Source organism: Sprattus sprattus (assembly GCF_963457725.1).
Source record: "Sprattus sprattus genome assembly, chromosome: 12".
Taxonomy (NCBI): Eukaryota; Metazoa; Chordata; class Actinopteri; order Clupeiformes; family Clupeidae; genus Sprattus; species Sprattus sprattus.
In genome coordinates, this window is record NC_137910.1 from 10,070,423 (window position 1) to 10,093,352 (window position 22,930).

Here is a 22,930-nt window from a genome sequence, read left to right on the forward strand (position 1 = left end):
TTCATCCTTTCACGCACACAGAGAACAAGGATCAACTGATTATCAGTCGGCGTGCCTCTGGTGTCACTGAGACCTCGATGAGCACTTCTCACTGCCATGGCATCAGTTCACTATTATCTACCCTTTGGGTTTCGCTTCCGTGGGTGTTGTTGATGTCAGTGAGTGTGTTTGCTTGTGGGTTTGTCTGACATCTTGTCTGCTCATCTTGGATGTATTACTTTCCATTAATGGTAAAACAAACAAAAAAGAGAGTTTTCCCATTAATGCAAAAGTTTACTGGGAGGCCAAACCCATGCTACTCTAAAAGCTACGATGGTCCCATGAGAGAGAAAGGTCTGGAAAGACGAGAGAGAATGCTCCAAGAGAGAGAAAGGTCTGGAAAGACAAGAGAGAATGCTCCAAGAGAGAGAAAGGTCTGGAAAGACGAGAGAGAGTTCTGAAGGGTTCAGTTTACCCACAGGCACAGCAGGCTAGCTCGGCCTTGGAGAACAATGAGAACTGTGATCACCAACTGACCTCACTGGCTGGTATGTGTGTGGAGAGCACAGGTTCCCATAAGCAAACAAGCCCAGCTGACTTCTATAGCCACCATGGCCACTAAAGCCCAGCCTAGCTCCTTTTTTCATTAAACAAAAGCAAACGATTTTGACAAGGCGTAGACAAACACAACATAAAAGTGAGTTATAGAAAAGGCAAGTAGGACAAGCCCTTGTTCAATGCTAGGTAAACACAAACTGATGAAAGCTTTTTGATTCTCCTTAAACCTCTGTGTCTGTTTTACACCCCCCCCTCAGTTCTCACTGAGCTCAGAGTATCAGCTGCCCCTGTCACCCAAACAGCACCAAGAAAGTTTGTGGAACGGTGACTTTGGCGACTTCATGAGCAAGCCATGTCAAAACACATCAGCAAGGTCAAAGAGTTTAAGAAACCATTAGCCATTATGCCCCCCTTTCCCCTATACTTCAGAGAATATACTGAAAGGATTTAAGGATTTGGTTTTTAAGATCACCCTTATCTGTAGGTGTAACTGGATAATTTAAACACAATTACTAATTTTAACATCTTACTCTTTATTTTGTTGGTGCACAGTTGGGAAGCTTTCCAAATTGGCATTAGTCTGGCATTGGTGGAGCCGTGAGTCAGCTGACTCATCTAGTCTGTTCTATTGGTGGAGCCTTGAGCCAGCTGACTCATCTAGTCTGTTCTATTGGTGGAGCCTTGAGTCAACTCACTCATTTAGCCTGTCCAACCATCTCTGCTCAGCTCCAGCTGAAGGGGGTTGAGGATGTGCTCTGTGAAAGAAAACAATGTTCTGACGGACAAGCATTGAAACTTCTCTGTTTCAGACAATGAAGGACAGAGACAAAACTTTTACAAAGTTCTGTCCTTCTTCCAGACTTTTCCCTGCCAGTACTGCTTAGTCAAGGATCCTGAAAGGGGGACGGAAAACAAAGGTGTCGGATTGTGATTTATAATTGGCACTTTGGGAAGATAAAGTGCTAAACCGCAAGCGCTGGCGAAGTATGTCTGACAGCGCCTTTGAGCCATGCGCAGTCACTGCCTTTGAGCCATGCGCAGTCAAGCAATTGGTTGCAGCGGGGTCAGAGTTCGGAAAGGGACGTTCTTTGTTTTCTTAGAATTGTCTGTGTCAATGCTTTCTGCCTGCACATCAATGATGAACACCCCAGACTAGTAGCATTTGTGAGTGCAAACACACATACACACACAAACACACACTCTCACACACACACACACACACACGCACACACACACATACATACAGCAAAAGTATAGTCTGTTTTTTATTAGTGTCATTCATTCAGAGACACACGATTTAGACTCTATCTTCTACATATTCAGAGTATGATTCATCTTCTTGTGTCATTGTCTATGATTAATGCGTGTGCAGAAGAGGTAACTAGGGTTACCAAATGACACATGAATGGAAAAAGACTTTGATGTATTAATGTGAAATGTGTCATACCTGCAATCATGTTTACAGATTCATTTTCAGTCCCATCTCCCCAAACATGAAATAACATACATGGCTATTGTACAAATTTGTCTATGCATGCTTTGGTTAGCCTCTAACATAACAGTATAAGTCCTGAGGCACCAGCTATGTACACCATCATATACTGTCTCTTTCAGCGATACAGTTCTGTGTGCCTTAACCCCGAGCTATGAACAAGCAGAGGCACACTCTGAATACCAGAACAGGCCAGCAGCTAGCAGGAATGCAGGTAGTTTGTGTACAACAGCACTCCGTGGAGAGAGGTACGTGCGTACACATCAAGTTGTGACAGAAATAAATGAGCTTATAAATATCAATCAAAATAATTGACTTCTCGGGAGTTGAAACGTGTCTTTCCTTGTTCCCTCAGGGCCTGTATGCCCTTCACCTGCATAGCAAACAGGGGTGGCTTTTACGCTAGCTAGGATGCAGCGGGAGGTCTGATGTGAGTTTGACATGGGGTCAGGGGGTTCAGTAACTCAAGCCCATATAAAACCTCGAGCCAAACACCTGTGTCATGCATACAAACCTCAGGGCACTGGATACAGGATATCGATAACATCTGTTGAGTGATTGGTTTGATTTATAGGCTACTGTTAGATATGCTCCCACAACACCCTCTCAATTAGGCACGGCCACTAAATGTATTCACAAAGGTTTAAATAATTGTATGTTATGTATTGCATGTAAATGCAATGTTATAGTATTTTCAAAATTGTATTAGTAAGCAGTTTTGGCTCTTTTAGTTATTTTTGTCGTTACTTTCACCTGCAGCTCTCATGATAGGAGTCTGCTCAATCTGTCCAAGCATAATTGAACCTTGCGCTGCTATTGATGAATCAGATGTGCTTTTGACAAAATATTTGATAAAATATTTAAGTTCTCCTGGTCATGTAATACTTAACAAAGGTGTAGTATTACTTCGTATAGTTTATTTAAAAAAAAAAAAAAAAAGTAATATTGGAATATGGTCTAATCTTTTTAGATGTTTTAAAGTGCTTGCAGGGGATTTGAGGATTGCAAATGTTGCCATTTAAGGAGTCTTTGGATAATACCATTTACTTCGATCAGATCTAGTATCACTACTACTGGAGTTGAAATTGACATCCATTGATCTTGCAACTTAACCATGAGCAGTTTTACATGTATCACACTAAGTGAACTAAAAAAAAAAAAATCATCATTGAATGTAAATCTACAACCTCAGATATTGATCCTATTCCCACTGCATTCTTTAAGCGAGTGTTTGATAGTGTCTCAGTTCCGGTCCTTGACATCATAAACACATCCCTGAGAACTGGCGTTTTCCCAGATGCCTTTAAAACAGCTGTTGTAAATCCCCTATTAAAGAAACCCAAATTGGATACCAGTACACTAGCAAACTATAGACCGATATCAAATCTTCCATTTATTAGTAAAGTCCTTGAAAAGATAGTATTAGTCCAAATAAATTCCTTTCTGGAACAAAATAACATATTGGAAGTCTTTCAGTCAGGTTTCAGAAAATATCACAGTACTGAAACCGCTCTCACCAAAATAATTAGCGACCTCAGACAAAACTCTGATGCAAATAAAGTTTCTATCCTTATCCTGTTAGATCTTAGTGCAGCATTTGATACCATTGATCACGACATCCTAATCAATAGACTTGAAAATCTTATTGGGTTCTCTGACTGTGTATTGAACTGGATCAAAACATACAGCCGCGGAAAAAATTAAGAGACCACTTCAAAATTATCAGTTTCTCTGGTTTTACTATTTATTGGTATGTGTTAAAGTAAAATGTATATTTTAGTTTTATTCTATAACCTACTGGCAACATTCCTACCAAATTTCAAATAAAAATATTGTCATTTAGATAATTTATTTGCAGAAAAATGACAATTGGTCAAAATAGCAAAAAAGATGCAGTGTCTTCAGATCTCGAATAATGCAAAGAAAACAAGCTCATATTCATTTTTAAACTACACAATACTAATGCTTTAACTTAGGAAGAGTTCAGAAATCAATATTTGGTGGAATAACCTTGATTTAAAATCACAACTTTCATGTGTCTTGGCATGCTCTACACCAGTCTTTCACATTGCCGTTGGGTGACTTTATGCTACTCCTGGCGCAAGAATTCAAGCAGCTCGGCTTCTTTTCATGGCTTGTGACCATCCATCTTCCTCTTGATCACATTTCAGAGTTTTTTTTATGGGATTCAGGTCTCGAAATTGGGCTGGCCATGACAGGGTCCTGATCTGGTGATACTCCATCCACACCTTTACTGGCCTGGCTGTGTGGCACGGAGCATTGCCCTGCTGGAAAAAACACAATTTCACAGTAGGTGCAATTTCACAGTAGGTGCAAGACTCTGTGGCTTGTAGGCCTCTCCAGGTCTCCGTCTAACCATCAGACGACCATGTGTTGGGCAAAGCTGAAAATTGGACTCATCAGAGAAGACGAACTAGGAGACCCTCCAGTCCGCTTTGGTTCAATCCTTATGGTCTTTTACAAACCTCAGCCAGACAAAGTACAACGTTGTCCCGGAAGAAAAACTTGCTTCCTTTTGCTCTGACAATGTTCCCCAACTCTGAGAAGTGTTTTTTCCAGCAGGGCAATGCTCCGTGCCACACAGCCAGGCCAGTAAAGGTGTGGATGGAGTATCACCAGATCAGGACCCTGTCATGGCCAGCCCAATTTCGAGACCTGAATCCCATAAAAAAACTCTGAAATGTGATCAAGAGGAAGATGGATGGTCACAAGCCATGAAAAGAAGCCGAGCTGCTTGAATTCTTGCGCCAGGAGTAGCATAAAGTCACCCAACGGCAATGTGAAAGACTGGTGGAGAGCATGCCAAGACACATGAAAGTTGTGATTTTAAATCAAGGTTATTCCACCAAATATTGATTTCTGAACTCTTCCTAAGTTAAAGCATTAGTATTGTGTAGTTTAAAAATGAATATGAGCTTGTTTTCTTTGCATTATTCGAGATCTGAAGACACTGCATCTTTTTTGCTATTTTGACCAATTGTCATTTTTCTGCAAACAAATGATCTAAATGACAATATTTTTATTTGAAATTTGGTAGGAATGTTGCCAGTAGGTTATAGAATAAAACTAAAATGTACATTTTACTTTAACACATACCAATAAATAGTAAAACCAGAGAAACTGATCATTTTGAAGTGGTCTCTTAATTTTTTCCGCGGCTGTATATTAGAGGAAGGAAGTTTTGCGTTAGTCTAGGAGACCATATGTCAGAGAAACATGAAAGCTGCTACGGGGTTGCACAAGGGAGCTGTTTAGATCCATTACTCTTTTCTCTTTATATGTTACCACTCAGTGACATCATCAGAGAACATAGTATCAGATTTTCATAGCTACGCGGATGACACCCAACTGTATATAACCGCTGAACCTAATGATGCGAAGGCCATAAACTCCATTACCAAGTGTTTATTGGCAATAAACAAATGGATGAACAATAACTTTCTAAAACTAAATGAGGACAAAACTGAAGTCCTACTTATCGGCCCCAAATTAAAAAGAGAGATGCTAATCAATAATCTAGGAGGTTTAACCCGGTGGATTAAACCTGAGGTGATAAATCTCGGTGTCATCCTGGACTCAGATTTGAATTTCAACTCCCACATTAACAAAGTGACCAAAACAGCTTTCTTTCACCTCAGGAACAGCAAAGGTACGACCATTCATAAACCAAAATGATGCCGAGAAGCTTATCCATGCTTTCATATCGAGCCGGCTAGACTACTGTAATTCACTTTTCGCTGGTCTTCCCAAGAAAACAACTGAAAGACTCCAGCTCATTCAAAACTCTGCAGCTACTATTAACCAAAACTAAAAGGAGAGAACACATTAGTCCTGTCCTAGCTACTTTACACTGGCTTCCTGTTACCTTTAGAATTTACTTTAAGGTCATCCTCCTCACATACAAAGCTCTAAATGGACAAGGCCCTAGCTACATTGCTAACTCTCTTACTAACACACCAGCTAGAACACTGCGATCATCAGATACAGGTCTGTTACAGGTCACCAGAAGCAGTCATAAGAAGATTGGTGACGCAGCCTTTGTCAACTACGCCCCCAAATTATGGAACACATTACCCATTAATATTAGGGAAGCAAACACGCTAGACACCTTGAAAAAGCAGCTTAAAACCTTTCTTTTTACCAAAGCATTTTATTAATTTTATCTGGCACTATTTATTTCTCTGTAACTTGCACTATTTTTACTATTTCTCTTTTAAACTGTTTTAAGGGTTTTATATTTCTTTTATCATGATTTTAGTAAGCCTATCAGCAACACCAGGTTCTGATACGATGTTGATAATTTTGCATTTATCTTTTACTCCATGTATTGCTCCTGCTGCTTGCTTTTACTGATTTTATGTAAAGCACTTTGAATTGCAAATCTTGTACGAAATGTGCTATATAAATAAAGTCTTACCTACTTACTTACTTCAAAATGCAACTGTATTTTGGTTTGCCATTCACTCTCTCCAACATACCATAACGCTGATCAGCTGTGACGTATTTTACGAGTAAGCTACCTTTCCACTGGAACGTCTGGATCATTTAATAAGATTACCATTTTAAACCAGCACAGGTTTGTGTGTATGTATGTACACTGTATCTTATTGGCAGAACAAAAAGACATACACATGTTCATGCAAGGCCCCACCCCCCTTCAATACACACACAAAAGGCGGGTAGGCTGGGATAGGTAAAGGTAAAGAACATTTAATTCGTTTCTAATTTGAATTATTAAGTCAATTTTTACAAACAACCGATGGAAGCCAAGGTAGTGTGGTTCTTTGACCAAAGTTGACGACAATACTCACAACTTGACGTCGTATGTCTGTTACTATAGCAACCGTTCAATTTACGACAGTTCTGACGCGTTACGGATTAACATGGCGGCGGCTAGCGTGTGTTAAGAAACATGTCACTGTAATCGCTATTGTAGAAGAAATTGGCTACAGACAGCAGGAGACATTTAACATCAGTTCATTTTGTACAATATTGTAATAGCCTCTCGTTAGAATGGCGTATAAAAGTGCCACGGCACTCCAAGAGAAGGTCAACCGGTTGATGAGTCGAACGGCTGGCAAGCCTGTTCTGAAGCCAAACAAGCCCCTCGTCCTCAAGGGCGAAGTAGCTAATCGCAAAATGCGAAGAGGGGGTAAGAAATGTACTCTATTGTAAAATTTGGGAAAGTCATTATTTCGCTACTATAACTAGTCGCAACTGCATTCCATTGTCAGCAGTGGAACCTTTAAAACCTGTCAAGGCTCAACATGTAACATTAGCATTGCCCCTCGTGATAACCTTAGAGCAGTTAGTTGATGCTAAACCTTTATAATTCTAATACTGTTAGATGTTGCAAATACACAATAAAGCTGCCACTTTGCTCGTTACAGAGAGGTAATGTTACATCAGTATCCCCAGTGTTGCCTAAGTCGACTAGTGTAAATGTAAAAAGAAGAAAATAAACAGTTTAAGTTGAACTGAAACACAGAAGACAAAAACACAGTCCTCTGTAGATCTGTCGTAGCGTGCAGGTTTGAAACACAAGGGCATACATGTTTAGTCATTTACGAAGGTAATACTTAAGGACGTGTAAAAATGATAAACGGGTTTGGCAGCATGCGCATCACAGAGTTATATCACGATGAGGACCAGGTTAGACTGAACTGATGCAGAACCCAGCAGCCAGGTCTCGGGAGCCCGTTTGAGCCTTCATCCACTGGTTTCCAGAACGTTTTCATCAATCTGATACATTTTCTGGTTCTACTTATACAAAATACTTATACTTATATGCATTGCCTAGGATAAGATTATATTTCATATGTTTTATATTCACACCTCTATATTCTCTTTAATACCACTCACATAACTTCATCCAGATCTTCTGTATGTTCCAATGTGTCCAAACTATGATATAAAGGTGACCACTCCTTTGCTGTGGGTATACAGATTTTGCCTTAATATCAGATCTGCATCCTCGCAGGGTTCTTTACATTTCTTTTTCAATCTTTGCTTTTTTCAACTTAGATTTTAACTTGTTGTCTACGCTGTTATTGTGTGTATGCACTCTACAAAGCACCTTGGGCTATTGCCAGAATGGTGGCATATACATAAAATTAACTGTTGTCATTATTTAGTTTTCTTGAAAATGTTCTCTCAATGTTCACATTAAATTCTGTCTTTTTTTAGAGGCCACTTGCATCACAGAGATGTCCCTGTTGATGGCCTGTTGGAAGAAGACTGAATTCAATAATACAGTGTGTTCCAGTGAAATCACCACCTTTTATAAGTGTGTGGAGAAAGCCCAGGTACAGTATACATTTGTGCACTGTAAGCAGGAAGCTGCTCATGTAACCCCTCCCTCCATGATCTGCCACGAAATTAGGCCAGAGATTTTTTTTTTTCCTCCTCACTTCCTCACAGACTTTGTTAGGGGTGACGGAAACGGTAATTACTAAGAATGGAGCAAAGTAATTTTCTGTACCGTTTTCCTGACCAGGGAGTAATCATACCAAAACATGCTCTGCCCGTTCGCCATGCTGTTTCCTGTTGGGTCTTCCCCATGTGTTTTGCTTTTCTTTTCCGCTGTTCCCGTGCTAGACGAGGCTCGGGTGTCCACTGAGAGCAGGGGTGTTTTGCTTTGGCCCCTTCCTGGGTTTAACTGTGACTAAACAAAGCATGCCCGAGCTGCATCAGCATGCCTTTAATATCTCCAATTTGTCACGTCATGTTTGCAGACATCCTGCAAAACGTTTCCTTGTATAAATAGTAAAGCTGTGTGTGTGTGTGTGTGTGTGTGTGTGTGTGTGTGTGTGTGTGTGTGTGTGTGTGTGTGTGTGTGTGTGTGTGTGTGTGTGTGTGTGTGTGTGTGTGTGTGAGAGTATATGTATGTGGCTATTATAGCTCACTAGTAGTTTACAACATACTTTTCTTATCCCTGACTTTCCTTATGCACTCAGTAGATTCATGATCTCGTAAAAGAATGTATCACGTCTCGTAAGTGCCCAAAATTAACTATACTGTTTTTGAAACGTTACAGATCGAGGCAAGGTCCAAAACAGCTCAACAGTCCAGCCAAGGAGGACGGCTCGTTCCCAAGCAGGCCAATACCCTGCTGAAGCGATTCCCCAGTATCAAGAACGAATACTAGACTCTTTCATCTAAGACAAATAAAATGGGGCGAATCTTGGACTCAAAGGTCAAGGTTCTCTCGGCACAGTGAATTGCAAAGTTGTTGTAACAGAACTGGGCACGGCCCTTTACTGAAAGACTGGACGATGCGGTTCAGAGATTCACCACGTCGTGTGGAGATTCATTGCGAAGAAGCAAAAGAAAGACAAGGGTGGCCAAATTGTATTTGCCCGAACATCAGCAGCCAGTGGAGGCCAGGGCTAATCAGGTGCATTTCCCAGCCTTTGCTGCACTCTGGGTAATTACTGTATTGAGTAGACTGCGATACATCATCTCATTAAACAGTTCAAATACATTCACTTGTGATGCTCCTCCAATCAGTCAATGTACAGACCTACACCTGCCAAGGAAGCACTAAGAAGGTCTTGTTTTGTCTGATGCAATAGATTTTGATTTGTAGTTGTTTGTGTAATTTCGATCGTGTCCTGAAATGACTCTTGGAAGGTCTTTATTTAAATAGCTTAATGGGTTTTAATTCTGAATTATTTTATTACTAGTTACCACGATCTGTTTATCTGGATCTTTTTTATACATGTTCCACCAGACACCAGTTCAAAAGCAATTACACGCAGTCTCAACCCATGTCATGGTCCAAGCTTTAAAATCAGTATCAGCTATCTATGGCTGCATTGGAGTTTATTTTGTCTGCTGTGTATTGATGGATACATATAAAACTATATCACTTTTGATAGTATATGTGCATACTCCCTTTCCCTATAATATCACCCAGTTCATTTTAGTACAACTCTTTCACTCTTGGCTTCTCCCAAAGTCAGTCATAAAAAAAAGATAAGTTGAATGATGTTGCACACAGGTTCACTTAACCAGCTTTCATGCCAACTATGTCTTCCTTTCCCTTATCATCCATAATCTCTGTGTCTAGACTCCAAAGGAAATGATGTCTGGACATATCAAAATGGGGCTCTAATTATGCGTTAAACCAACTAGTGCAGAATCGAGGAAGCACAAAGGGTTGCTTGTACATGTTGGATTTGGTATGTTACAATAATGGTTCAATAATGGTGAGTTGCCAACAAATTGGGATAGTTTACGTGTGTTTTTTTTTTAAAGTAACCATCTTTGAATATAAATATACACCTATATGTGTATGTGTGTAATATATAGTTGTGCATATGTATATACCTCGAATGTACTATTAAGTGCCAGTTTTCTTTAACTACCAAATACTTTGAGTTGATGATATACATGGTCTTTTTTCTGATTTTTGCTGGGTTTGGTCGAGGGCTGGGTCAGATGCCAAGCAACCATCCTTTGAAGGACCGATTAGACAAATGCCTCTCCCTCATTTGTTCAAAATCCTTTGATGGCCGATGATACCGAGATTTAAACTTAAGAAAATACACAGCGGTTTCAATACAAAGTGCCAAAACATCAACTTATCTACACAATTACAAAAAAATCCCTTGTTGTCCAAAGTCCCTTGTTGCCAACTGTCGAATATTGCTTTAGCTTGTTCTTTTTTTGGAAAAGCAGATTTTATCCCCCTTAAACTGCATGGGCTTTCTCTCAAGGGTATTTTCTTGGAGGCTAATGAAACATCAGAAAAGTAAACTGATTTTGAAAGTGTCGCGTTATGTTTTTGAGATCGCAAGATATCAATGTGTAGAATCGTCTTTTTTATTGAAGTAGTTGGTGAGTCAAAGAGTTCTAACATCGATACTAACACTTTTTTTGATCCAAATATGCAGCTTTCTTTCGCCAGTAATTATAATGTTGAGATGTATCACACAATGCGTGCCATGTGCAGGTGCGCCTCTTATCAAAATGAAACTATTACCAATGGATTATCTGTACCACGCCTTAAACACTGACATAACTTCTACAAACACCCTTATAAATAATCCACTTTCACGTGTAGGCTACTATGACTTTAGCATGGGAAACTATTTCTAAAAGCAAACGCCCAACGCAGCTTCTTTGTGTCTATCAGAATGTATTTTGCAGCATCGCGGAAATGTTCCACGAACTATCCTGAAGGCTATAGTTCACCAGTGTCTACTGAGTTTTAGAAAAAATACGTACTTTTATTTGACCTGCTCAACGTCGTCCCGTAGCTAGCCTACATACTGTTATAACCTATTCTGAGAGCGTGTATTCCTGTCATATAGGCTAGACGTATTCGGTGCGCTGGGAGGAGGGCAGCTGCGCCAGCACAGCGCAAGGTTCAATTGTATCTTCTTTCGCTGTCACTTCCTCACGAGGGAAGAGGATATTTGGGCTTGGAGGGAAAGTGTCCCTAAGACCTGGGCGTGCTGTGCTCTCTCAGACTTTCGAATACTAATGCAACAGGGAAGACGTCTTTCTTTTCTTGTGATCAGTATCGTATCAGTTTAGGACGCAAAGTGCTAAGAGACGTTATTGTCCTCACAATCTGTGTGAAGAAAGCTGTCACATTCTGAAAAGTGGACGCAGGTAGAATGTGGAAAACTGAGGGAGAAGTGTTAAAGAGCGGGCTATGAGAACTCCAGGATGGACATGGGGACATGTCAAAGGATATTATTGCGGTTGGTTGTATATTACTGCTCAGTGTTCGTCTCAGGAGAGGTGGGTAGAATTGTTTACATTGTCTGTTCTGTGTTATATATAAATTGGGATTATTGCCAGATATGAGAAATTAATGAATAGCCTACTAGTAGGCGCTTCATTGAATCATATTAAAGAGAAGAAAGACAGTCTCACAGAAAGGTAAACGCCTGCATTATTGCCCGTGGAGTGAAGCTACTACCATCACAGTAGCCTATACGCTCAGCCTTACGCACGGGAGTTGTTAAGCTCATACGCCAAATTACAGTAGGGTGATAGACTTTATAATATGATATGTGGCGCAAACACATCGTTGATATAACACATCAGATGAAAATCTTCCGTAAAGCAAAAGCATATTAGCATTGTTTGAAAAATTGGAGAACTTTTATGACTCGGCATTTTTTCTAACATTCAGTCGGCAATCATTAAAACTTTCTACATTCATGTTTGATTGCTGTGCTTTAAATGTTTCGCATCCAAAACGAATTGCCTTAAACAGGATTTATTATGGTGCCACGCAACTGAAAAGCCAACTCAATATCATGTGAATAGTTCGTTCCATGTTATCTTTTTGATTTATACCATCAGGCAATAGACTGATATTCGGATATGTCCCGTCGTGGCGACAGTACTATTTTGGCACTCCCGCTGAAGATAATGACTTTACCGTGGCCTAAAGGAAGTGTAGTACTGTTGGACCTTGAAAGTCAAAGAATGACTGAGCTTTTTTTAAAGAATGAAATTAAATAACTTAGTATAGCAGTCAGAACAGTTTTGTGTTGACATTCGCATAATCATGGTCCGTGTAGGCCTACTTGTGCTGTAACCTACTTGTGCTTGACCTCCTTCACAGTCTCATAATAAACTGATAAGCAGCCAATGTCAGAGTAGCCTACAAGTTTAGAAAGAGTGAGTCCAGACACTGCAATTTCCTGCATTCACAACAGTAGTCAATAAAATGCACCCCATCGCTGGAAAGTAGCTAGGGGTTATGAAGGCAGTCTTTGATCTTGGCTTTAGTATTTTAGTATTATGGCAACCAAAGCTTCCACACATCATAAAATGGCATTTTTCCTGTCATTAACATGGGGGATGCCTTGGGCCCCACGAGCCCTGCTGTAAGTCTGACAGCTAGAATAGAACACAGCTGACACCAAAGAACCACACGTCATCACACCCAGCTTTGTGGGCTGCGGTGCGTGCCCACTCGGACATGTTTTAGATTAGCCAGTCAAATGCCCTGAGTGTGAGAGATTGCAGGTCAACTGAAAAAGAATGTGTTGGAATGCCACCTGCTCTGAGCTCTGATGTAGGCTACTCTAAGAGCCCTCTGGCTGTGGGGCAGAGGAAGAATGATGTATGCCAAAGGATATAGCTCCAGTGATGACTTTATCTCCAATTAAGAACGATAGATTATCATTTGGTCATAGTATGGAATGAATGTCGATTCATCCCCCCAATCTTAACTGCTATTCTTCTCCATAGGTGTCCATTCCGGACGGCTCCATAAATATCGTGCAGAGTGCAGGTGAGTGTATCTCCTCATGTGCCGTTATCTTAGTGCTTCAGAAACGACACAGACTTTTGCTTCTATTGTTTTCATGACCTTGTCACCTTAACAGCTTTTAAGCCCCCTTTAAGAACAGCGGTTGCATTATCAACTCTTTTGAAGTGGTTGTTGACACTGGTAATCAGACCAAGACACAGCCATTCAAGAGTTCATGTTAGGTGAAGCCATTTTACCCTGTTGCAAGGTGACAGCCCCTGCATAGTGGCATTTATTTATGCCTTGTGTGATAAACACTGGATCCTTAGCCAAGACCCGTACAAGCACTTGGCATTTAGAGCGAAACAACTTCAGAGATTAATGCAGCCTTTCTTACAAACACAAGCATCACTTCTGTCCTGCAGCTAGGGGAGAGAGCAACAGAGCGTTAGATTGTATTCATGAAAAATGAACACAAACGTGACTTAGGGGTGCAATCCGATCTGTCTTTTGCACATAATTGTCACTGGGATATTCACTGAGACGCACGATTTCCATATTTCACGTGTCAGGTTATATGATACAGTGTAAGCCAAGTGCCACTCCCGCTTGCTTGCCAAGCCTAGACAGGTCTTCCTATTTACACCCCTAAGGCTGGATGCTCCAGTGTTCACCCCACCAACACCCTCAGCGCCGTGCTCTGCCTCGCACTCACAATTCATGCTCAGACAAGGACACTAGAAGATTCCGTTCTGATTGCCTCATCCTCGCTCAGGGTCCTTGCGATCAGAGAGAGGCTACTTTCCACGTTGTGCTCGGAGCCAGCGCACGCACTGATGGCTTCCATGAAGAAAGCAGGGTCTCTGTCCATCAGCGCAGGTCCCAAACTTTACTGCGGTCTTCTAATGTTGTGCCGTCGGGAATCAAGGTCTGGTGTTCCACCCTGGCACTGTTTCAGGAAATTGCCTCTTGTGTGGACTTTGCTGCAGGTCAAATGACAGAATGGATGATAAGCTCATTTATGAAAGGGAAAGAGTGAGCTATAAAGGATATGGTCATAGATTGGGTATTGGTTTATCTTGAATGACTAAATGGGAAGAGGAAGAGAATGTCACAGTTTTAATCAGTCTACCCTGATTATATTGGATGCATGAAATCCAACCTCATAGTCCGGCTACCATCTAGAGCTATAGTCCCAGAGGGTACATGAACCTCTCCGTGTTGTGGATGTATAATGTGAAAATGGCCAGTCCGACTGTATCTCTGTTTACAGAGTGCCCACTAATGACATTAATAGCTTGCTTCCGGCTGGAATTCTCATGTGGCTGCGAGTGTAACGTGAACTTTATGAAATATTTATCATGCCTCAGTGAAAACGCCTGCAGGGGGTGGGTGGATAGATTATGGAAGCCCCATTTCGAGCTAAGCTAATAGTTGTGATTGGAAGGTAACGGTTCAGAACCCTGGATTGGATGTTCTGAGGCAGTTTGTCTCAGGGAGCTTAAAAACCCATTAGTGGTGGTAAAAGCATCTGCATACCTCCCATTGACGTTCAAGATCAGTCATGTTTTCTCTTTTGCCCATATTTTTTTCTTCTTGTTGTTGTTGCTAATGGCAGATAGATTGTCCGGCTTAGACGGAGACCCGGGGATGATGAAACTGCTAAATTTTGTATGAAACTTAAGCTTGACATTCTCCAAAGGAGAAGATACGCACTGTCTACTTTTCTTGCCATGAGTCACTCTTTGGCAGCCAATCAAAAATCTGTCAGAGTGCCTGTAGCGGGAGCAGCCATCTGTAATAAAGCAGGCTCCACTGTTTAGATACATACATGTAGCTCCACTGTTTAGATACATACATGTAGCTCCACTGTTTAGATACATACATGTAGCTCCACTGTTTAGATGCATACATGTAGCTCCACTGTTTAGATGCATACATGTAGCTCCACTGTTTAGATACATACATGTAGCTCCACTGTTTAGATACATACATATAGCTCCAATGTTTAGATACATACATGTAGCTCCACTGTTTAGATGCATACACGTAGCTCCACTGTTTAGATGCATACATGTAGCTCCACTGTTTAGATGCATACATGTAGCTCCACTGTTTAGATACATACATGGAGCTTCTTGGAAACGCTGCAGAGCCCCAAGCCAGTTAACGGACACCGCCAAGCTCTCCTGTTCTGCACCGACCACTCCTGTCCTAGCCAGCCCTCTGAGCCCGTGGTGAAGCAGAGAGACAAGCCATGGACAAGCACAGGCAGGGCTGGCCCGGGTTGCTGCGCGGGTGTATATTTGCGAGCGAACGCTCACAGGTGTTAATGTTTGCTCAGTCTCACCCCAGGGATCTCGTGAGGAGTCGGTAAGCCTCTGGGTTGGAAAATCTAGGGCTGGGAGGGGGGTGGTTGTGGCGGGGCAGTTGGATGATGTGCCCCAGTAAGCATATCCACTTTCCCCCGTGCTCCTTAAGGTTTTCACACAGGCTTCAGAGCTGATTGAAGGAAGTTAGCGCTTTGTCCCCCAAGCCTCATCAATGTGCCTCTGCATTTGCATTGATTTCTATTGCATTCTTTCATTTCATTCACACCACTGCACTTGTTGGTATTTGTTAGTTATTGTAGTTGTGTTGTGATATATTGTCCCTTGGCACCAACCGAAGCGGCGCTCCAAATTTCGTTGTATGCAAATACAATGACAATGAAGGCTTTCAATTTCAGTTCGGTTTTATCTCAAGCAACCTACAAAGCAATGTGCACACACACAAGCATACACACACAGGCATACACACACACACACACACACAAGCATACACACACAGGCATACACAGGCATACGCACACACACACACACACACACACACACACACACACACACACACACACACACACACACACACACACACACACACTCCAGCCACAGTTCTGCTGCATGTGAGACAAAATAAAAAAACACAAAACAGCTAACCCAGGACCAGGTCTGAGGCCCAGATGTGCTTGGCTGGATTCTTTCCAGAATCATCTGCAAACTGGTCCTCAGATTCATCCAATCATACGTGGACATATCCAGCAGTTACCAATCATACGTGGACATATTCAGCAGTTACCAATCATCCGTGGACATATTCATCAGTTACCAATCATACGTGGACGTATTCAGCAGTTACCAATCATACGTGGACGTATTCAGCAGGTACCAATCATACGTGGACGTATTCAGCAGTTACCAATCATACGTGGACATATTCAGCAGTTACCAATCATACGTGGACATATTCAGCAGTTACCTTGACACTAATAGGAAGTTAGTTCTTATCCCCGCCTTCCACGTTTGACCTCACCTCCCAGAAGACATTTATGAGACGGTGTTTTATAGACCTAGGGTGATGTGTCGGCTCGCCACCTCCTTCATCAGAGATCCCCTAATGTCTAACCTTAGCAGTGCTCTTGTCACGTTCCTGTTCCCCTCTTAAAATACAATCTGTGTAACTGACTGATGAGACTCGCTCTCATCTCATTTCCTACTGCCGGGCGCTTCGGAGCGTTGTCTTTTAACAAGAGGTCCCGCGATTCTTTTTTAACCTTCACTTTAGATTGTGGCCCCGGGCCCAGACTTCCTCTCGGCTTTGCCGCCGCTGCTTGCCGGGATGCAATAAAGCTCAGACGTGCAGCACATGTTGAGCAGTCAGATGTGGCTCTGTCGGGAGGGGAGAAACAGGAATGCAGCCCCAGGTTCTTAAACGCTGCCTTTTTAACAATGCAGGACCACGTTGGGGCTTATGGACAGGATTGGTGAGGTTAAAAGCATTAGCGGCAGGCATGTTTACCCGCAGCTTTGGGTTGGGGGGTGGAGGGGTGTTGGTTGGGGTGGCAGTGGTTATGGCTTCTGGAGAGGTATTTGTATTCTCAGATTATTCGGGGGTTTAGAGGCAATATCCGTTTTTTTCCCTTTGAGGCACCTTAGGTATGTGTTGTTTAATTGAAAACATATAAGTAACTGCACTCAAGCTCTCTCTTCTCTCCCTCTCTCGCACATGCACACACACACATTCTTTGTGCTTCTTCTCACTAAGTGCTTCTTCTCATTGAAGCTGGCTTATCATTCAGGAGCGTGTGTGTCTGTGTGAGGTTTGGGAGTTTTCTTCTGGTTTACCTGCTGTGACTCAGCATGTTCCAATCCCCCACAATCCCCTGCTTCTGCACGCACCTTCCACTCATCTGTATGTCTAGGCTGTCTGTGTGTGTGTGTGTGTGTGTCTAAGCTGTCTGGTGTCTCCGATGTCCCTGCATCATTCCCACTGTTAATGCCAGACTCTTGGTAGAAACAGAGAGAGAGACGGAGACAGAGAGAGAGAGAGAGAGAGAGAGAGAGAGAGAGAGAGAGAGAGAGAGTGAAGAGGTAAACAATCTCATTTTTGAATGACTAGGGGATTACAGGACTAGACACACACTTGTGTTTACATTACTTTGCCCATTTCTTCTTCTGAGCCTCATAGATTTAGGGGAACTTTTGTTGAAAAATGTCTCGGATATTTTCCATGGTTCATGCTGTGAAGTTCAAATAAAACACATTTACCTATGATGTCAACGTGTGTTAACCATGTGTGTTTGCCCTGCCACCCTATGGGTTGAACATGAACAGAGCATAGAAGGGCAAGACGAAAAAAGTATATACATAAAAATATATCAACAAGTATGACTGATATCAACCATTTACAGTATATATCAACAAGTATGACGGATATCAACCATCATTATGTTTAGACTGACAGTATGCTGATGTCTGTGTCTCAGTCCCTCTGTCGTGCTCGGAGGGCTTCACGGAGCTGGGCTTCTACAATGGCTCCGTGTCTCAGACGGATTCTGGCTCCCCCTGCCTGAAGTGGACCGACTTTCCCGACTACGTCCTGCAGTATCCCAGCAGAGGCCTAGGGGACCACAACTACTGCCGCAACCCCGACAGGGAGTCCAACCCCTGGTGCTTCTTCCGCCAGAGCTCAGGAGCCGTCGGCTGGGCCTACTGTGACTGCCACCAGGGTGAGAGGCCGACGAGGGGTCCTGGTATCGTGTGTGTCTGTGTGTGAGTGTGTGTGTGTGTGTGTGTGTGTCTGCTTAACCTTGTCCATTATTGTGACTGTGTGTGTGTGTGTGTGTGTGTGTGTGTGTGTGTGTGTGTGTGTGCGTGCGTGCGTGCGTGCGTGCGTGCGTGCGTGCGTGCGTGCGTGTGTGTGTCTGCTTAACCTCATCCATTATTGTGTCTGTGTACCTTCATGGGTTAGCCTGCTCTGATCTCCCTGACAAGGTCACCTGTCTTTTCTGTTTGTGTGTGTGTGTTTCAAAAAGAAACACATATGTCTATTTATCTCCAGAGTTCATCCCCTCTCTTTTCTGTTTGTGTGTGTGTTTTAAAAAGAAGTCTCCGTTTCTATTTATCTCCTCAGTTGATCCCCTCTGCATTTTCCAGCCATCAGTCATGGGCTGCTGTCACAGGGTCTTATGTGAGAGAGATAAAGTGTGTGTGTGTATGTTAGAGAGAGAATGTGTGTGTGTATGTGAGAGAGAGAGAGAGTATGTGTGTGTATGTGAGAGAGAGAGTGTGTGTGTGTGTGTGTATGTGAGAGAGAGTGTGTGTGTGTATGTGAGAGAGAGAGGTCGAGAGCGAGCAAGGGTTAGTATGTAAGAGTGTGTGTGGGTGCGTGTATGTGTGTGTGTTTGGGTGCGTGTGTATGTTTGTGTGCACATGTGTGTGTGTGCATGTGTGTGTGTGTGTGTGTGTCTGTGGCGAGGACTTCCCGTGGGACTGGCTCTTTCTTTGTGCTTCCCTGGCACCACCTGGCCGTATGAGGTAAAGAGGCCAGGGGTGGTGTTGATGTGTGTTGATGTTTGTTGTGCGGTATGAAGTAGTGAGTGCAGAGATGGTGTTGATGTGTGTGTGTGTGTGTGTGTGTGTGTGTGTGTGTGTGTGTGTGTGTGTGTGTGTGTGTTGATGTGTGTGTGGTGTTGATGTGTGTGTGGTGTTGATGTGTGTTATGCTGCATCTGTTCTGTGTTTGCTCTGATTACCCCAGTCGCCGGCTCCTGAGCATTGTCTCTTTCAGGCAGGACATTTTAACTAGGAGCTGCTGACTGAGAGAAGGATTATGTAGCTCTGTCTGTGTCTGTGTATGTGTGTGTGCGTGTGTGTGTGTGTGTGTGTGTGTGTGTGTGTGTGTGTGCTTGTTTCTGCTTGATTGCCTGTCTCATTCTGTGTGTTTATGACTTTCTTTGTTTATTTGTGTATGCTAATGATTTTTCTCTTCCCTGTCTGAATGATGCAGCACGGCACAAAGCCACCAATCAGCCTGCTCTGCCATTATGCCAATGTAATCATAGTCTGTTGAATTTTTGGTCTGTCATAGAAAACTATTGACTGTCTGGCCCTGATTGTGTGTGTGTGTGTGTGTGTGTCTGTGTGTCTCTATGTGTGTTTGTGTGTGTGTGTGTGTGTGTGTGTGTGTGCGTGCGTGTGTGTGTGTGTGAGAGAGACAGACAGACAGAAGAGAGAGAGCAGAGAGAGAGAGACAGACAGGAGAGAGGGAGAGAGACAGACAGAAGAGAGAGACAGACAGAATAGAGAGAGACAGATAGACAGAAGAGAGAGAGAGAGACAGACAGACAGAACAGAGAGACAGACAAAAGAGAGAGAGACAGACAGAAGAGAGAGAGACAGATAGACAGAAGAGAGATAGACAGATAGACAGAAGAGAGAGAGACAGATAGACAGAAGAGAGAGAGAGTGACAGATAGACAGGAGAGAGAGAGACAGATAGACAGAAGAGAGAGAGACAGATAGACAGAAGAGAGAGAGAGAGACAGATAGACAGAAGAGAGAGACAGACAGGTGACTTTCCTTAATGCAAACACGTCTGTCTCGTGCCCTGTTCATTCTCTTCCATTCTCTTCATTCTTCAGGTTCGGCCAGACTGGTTGGGGGGTCGTCCAAGAGTGGCCGTCTGGAGGTGTACCTAAACGGGCAGTGGGGGGCAGTGTGTGACACCCGCTGGACGGACAGAGACGCCAGTGTGATCTGCAGACAGCTCGGCCTTGGGTATGAGGAACAGCAATTACACAACAGAACAGCAGCAGTGTCTACATAAATATTTGATCCAATTCAAATACTCAATTCAAGATTTAATCTAGATCTGGATTCAGTCTAAATATTTGCGTAAAGTTCCGTAGTGTGCGAAAGGGGACGGGGCTGAATTCCTATCTCGTCCGCAGAGAGATCGGCACGGCACTGCAGCACTCCTATTTTGGCCCCGGCTCCGGACTCTTCCACTATGAGCGCCTTGGCTGCCACGGCAACGAGAACTCCTTGCTGGAATGCCGGATCAGGAAGTTTATCTCTGGGGATTGTAACCACGGCAATGAAGCAGGGGTTGTGTGTGTAGAGCCTGAAGGTGAGAATGGGCTTTAGCACACAAAACTAAAACTCCAGCATATGTATTTCCATTTAGCAGATGCTTTTATCCAAAGCGACTTACAAGAATGTATACACATTTTACACTGATGGCACACTGCACATCAGGAACAATAAAGGGTTCAGTGTTTTGCTCAAGGATGCTTCGACAGGGAATCTAACTAGCAACCTTCTGATTACTAAACGACTTCTTTACCTCCTGTACCACTGTCGCCTCATGTCCCCAATGTCCAGACCACCAGAGAAGCTAAGCGTCTTAGAGTGTCTGTTTGATTCTTGTCATCGCACAGATTTAGCTCTGTTACTACTGGTCTGTGCTGACGGGCATGAACCCTGGCCAAAACACACTTCACTGTTCCACCTCGACGTCTTGTCTCATCAGATGACAGCGATCCCACACACCTGTCCAGAACACTGTGGCACTGGTCACTGTGGCGCTGGTCATTCTTCCCACCACTCCCGAACACTGTGGCACTGGGCAGAGTGGCACTGGGCATTCTTCCCACCACTCCCGAACACTGTGGCACTGGGCAGAGTGGCACTGGGCATTCTTCCCACCGCTCCCCAACACTGTGGCACTGGGCATTCTTCCCACCACTCCCCAACACTGTGGCACTGGGCATTCTTCTCTCCCCGGCGCCCCTCAGTACCAGCGACCCGATTCTTTTTTCAGCTGTGCCCGTTTCTGCACTCCCACATAACTCTCTGGCCCAGTAAGGCAAGGGCCCCAGAGGAACCCAGAAAGGGGGATAGACCCCTTTTAGACCTCTCTAAGGCCTTAGAACATGCTCTCTCTTTCTCTCCCTCTCTCTCAGTCTCTCCCTCCCTCCCTCCCTCCCTCTCTCACACTCTCGGTTCCTAATAGAGGATTCCTAGCAGCCCCAGGAGAAGAGAACAGTGCGAACAGCGGCAGGAGTGGCGTGCGCTCCCTGTGAATGGTTGCCAAAGTGCGGGGTCCGTCGGTATATTTAGCGCGTGCACTGAATAATTCAGTCAGAAACACTAGCAGGGAGAGAGCTATCTGAGAACACTGAGGTCCTGCAGGGGGGGTACAGGTCCCACTGGACACGCCCCCACCCCCCCCCACCCCCCCACCCCCCCCTTTGGCTAAAAACGCATCCTTCGCCTTGAAGACACAACAAGTGGAAATTGCATCTAAGTGATCCACTCAGCCCCTCTCCCAGCCCACCCACCACCCCCCCCCCCCCCGACACAACACACAAACACACACGCACACACACACACACGCACACACACACACACACACACACACACACACACACACACACACACACACACACACACACACACACAGACTTCACACACACACACACACACACACACACAGACTTCACACACATCGCTCACATAGCTGTTGTGTTCTCGGGTTACTGGATCAGCTGACTGTCCAGAAACAGAGTGGAAGTAATGTGGTTGTAAAAGTATTATTGTTGTCACACGTCCATGGAGTTTAAAGAAGTATTGTTGACACACGTCCATGGAGTTTAAAGTAGAATTGTTGTCACACATCCATGAAAATTAAAATAATGTTGTTGTCACACGTCCATGCAGATTAAAGTCATACTGTTGTCACACGCGTCCATGTAGTTTATATTCTTGATAATCTGGACAATCATTCCTATTTTTCTAATTTTATTGTGGCATTAAAAACAGTTTTTCTCTTGTTCTCCTGTTTCTGGCTAACATTATTTCTTCTGAGAGTCCTCAATGTTTTGTCATAAATAATTTCCTTCTTTTTTAGGCAATGGTGCCCCCTTGAGGCTAGTGGGGGGCCTGGAGGATTTTGAGGGCCGTGTGGAGGTGTACCACGGTGGACGGTGGGGTTCCATCTGTGACGACCAGTGGGACGACATCGACGCGGAGGTGGTCTGCAGGCAGCTAGGCCTTGGGTGAGTTAGGGGCCGCCGTCCCTCTTTAAATCCCACCTTAAAAAAGTCAAACTCTGTGTCCTTATTTTTTGTTACAACCATCTAGTTGGCTAATAAGCAGGTATTTTTCACAAGCACCCCTCTGACTGACACTGAATGATTCCCCACTCTTAAGACCCCTCTGTGTGGTCTGTCAGAGAGCAGTTCCACCTACATCAATAATTTACTGTTTAAGCTCAGGCCCATAAATGTTGAGTATTCTGCAGTAGCCTGCAGCCTTGGATGGATTTCTGTATGCTGACGCT

General features: G+C 43.4%; 2 protein-coding genes across 2 annotated transcripts in view; both read left to right on the forward strand.

Annotated features, from left to right (window-relative positions):
- The first annotated feature begins 6,928 nt into the window (after positions 1-6,928).
- Positions 6,929-10,340, forward strand: chchd1 (coiled-coil-helix-coiled-coil-helix domain containing 1). The gene is made up of 3 exons (XM_080849518.1): positions 6,929-7,202; positions 8,237-8,355; positions 9,087-10,340. Exons 1-3 carry the CDS (start codon positions 7,064-7,066, stop codon positions 9,195-9,197), a joined length of 369 nt encoding a protein of 122 aa, XP_080705644.1. The 5' UTR covers positions 6,929-7,063; the 3' UTR covers positions 9,198-10,340.
- A 2,530-nt stretch (positions 10,341-12,870) lies between these two features.
- Positions 12,871-22,930, forward strand: part of LOC308373181 (neurotrypsin) — a gene marked incomplete at both ends in the record, with an annotated part of 19,360 nt that continues 9,300 nt past the window's right edge. The window contains 6 exons of the mRNA XM_080848596.1: positions 12,871-12,903; positions 13,271-13,313; positions 18,073-18,315; positions 20,229-20,364; positions 20,538-20,716; positions 22,499-22,646. Coding sequence (XP_080704722.1) covers positions 12,871-12,903; positions 13,271-13,313; positions 18,073-18,315; positions 20,229-20,364; positions 20,538-20,716; positions 22,499-22,646 — 782 coding nt within the window. The remainder of the gene's footprint in view (positions 12,904-13,270; positions 13,314-18,072; positions 18,316-20,228; positions 20,365-20,537; positions 20,717-22,498; positions 22,647-22,930) is intronic.

Coding starts and splice junctions, on each gene's coding strand:
- chchd1 (XM_080849518.1), top strand. CDS start 7,064: ATGGCGTATAAAAGTGCCACGGCACTCCAAGAGAAGGTCAACCGGTTG. Junction 7,203..8,236: donor TCGCAAAATGCGAAGAGGGG/GTAAGAAATGTA, acceptor GTCTTTTTTTAG/AGGCCACTTGCATCACAGAG. Junction 8,356..9,086: donor AGTGTGTGGAGAAAGCCCAG/GTACAGTATACA, acceptor GAAACGTTACAG/ATCGAGGCAAGGTCCAAAAC.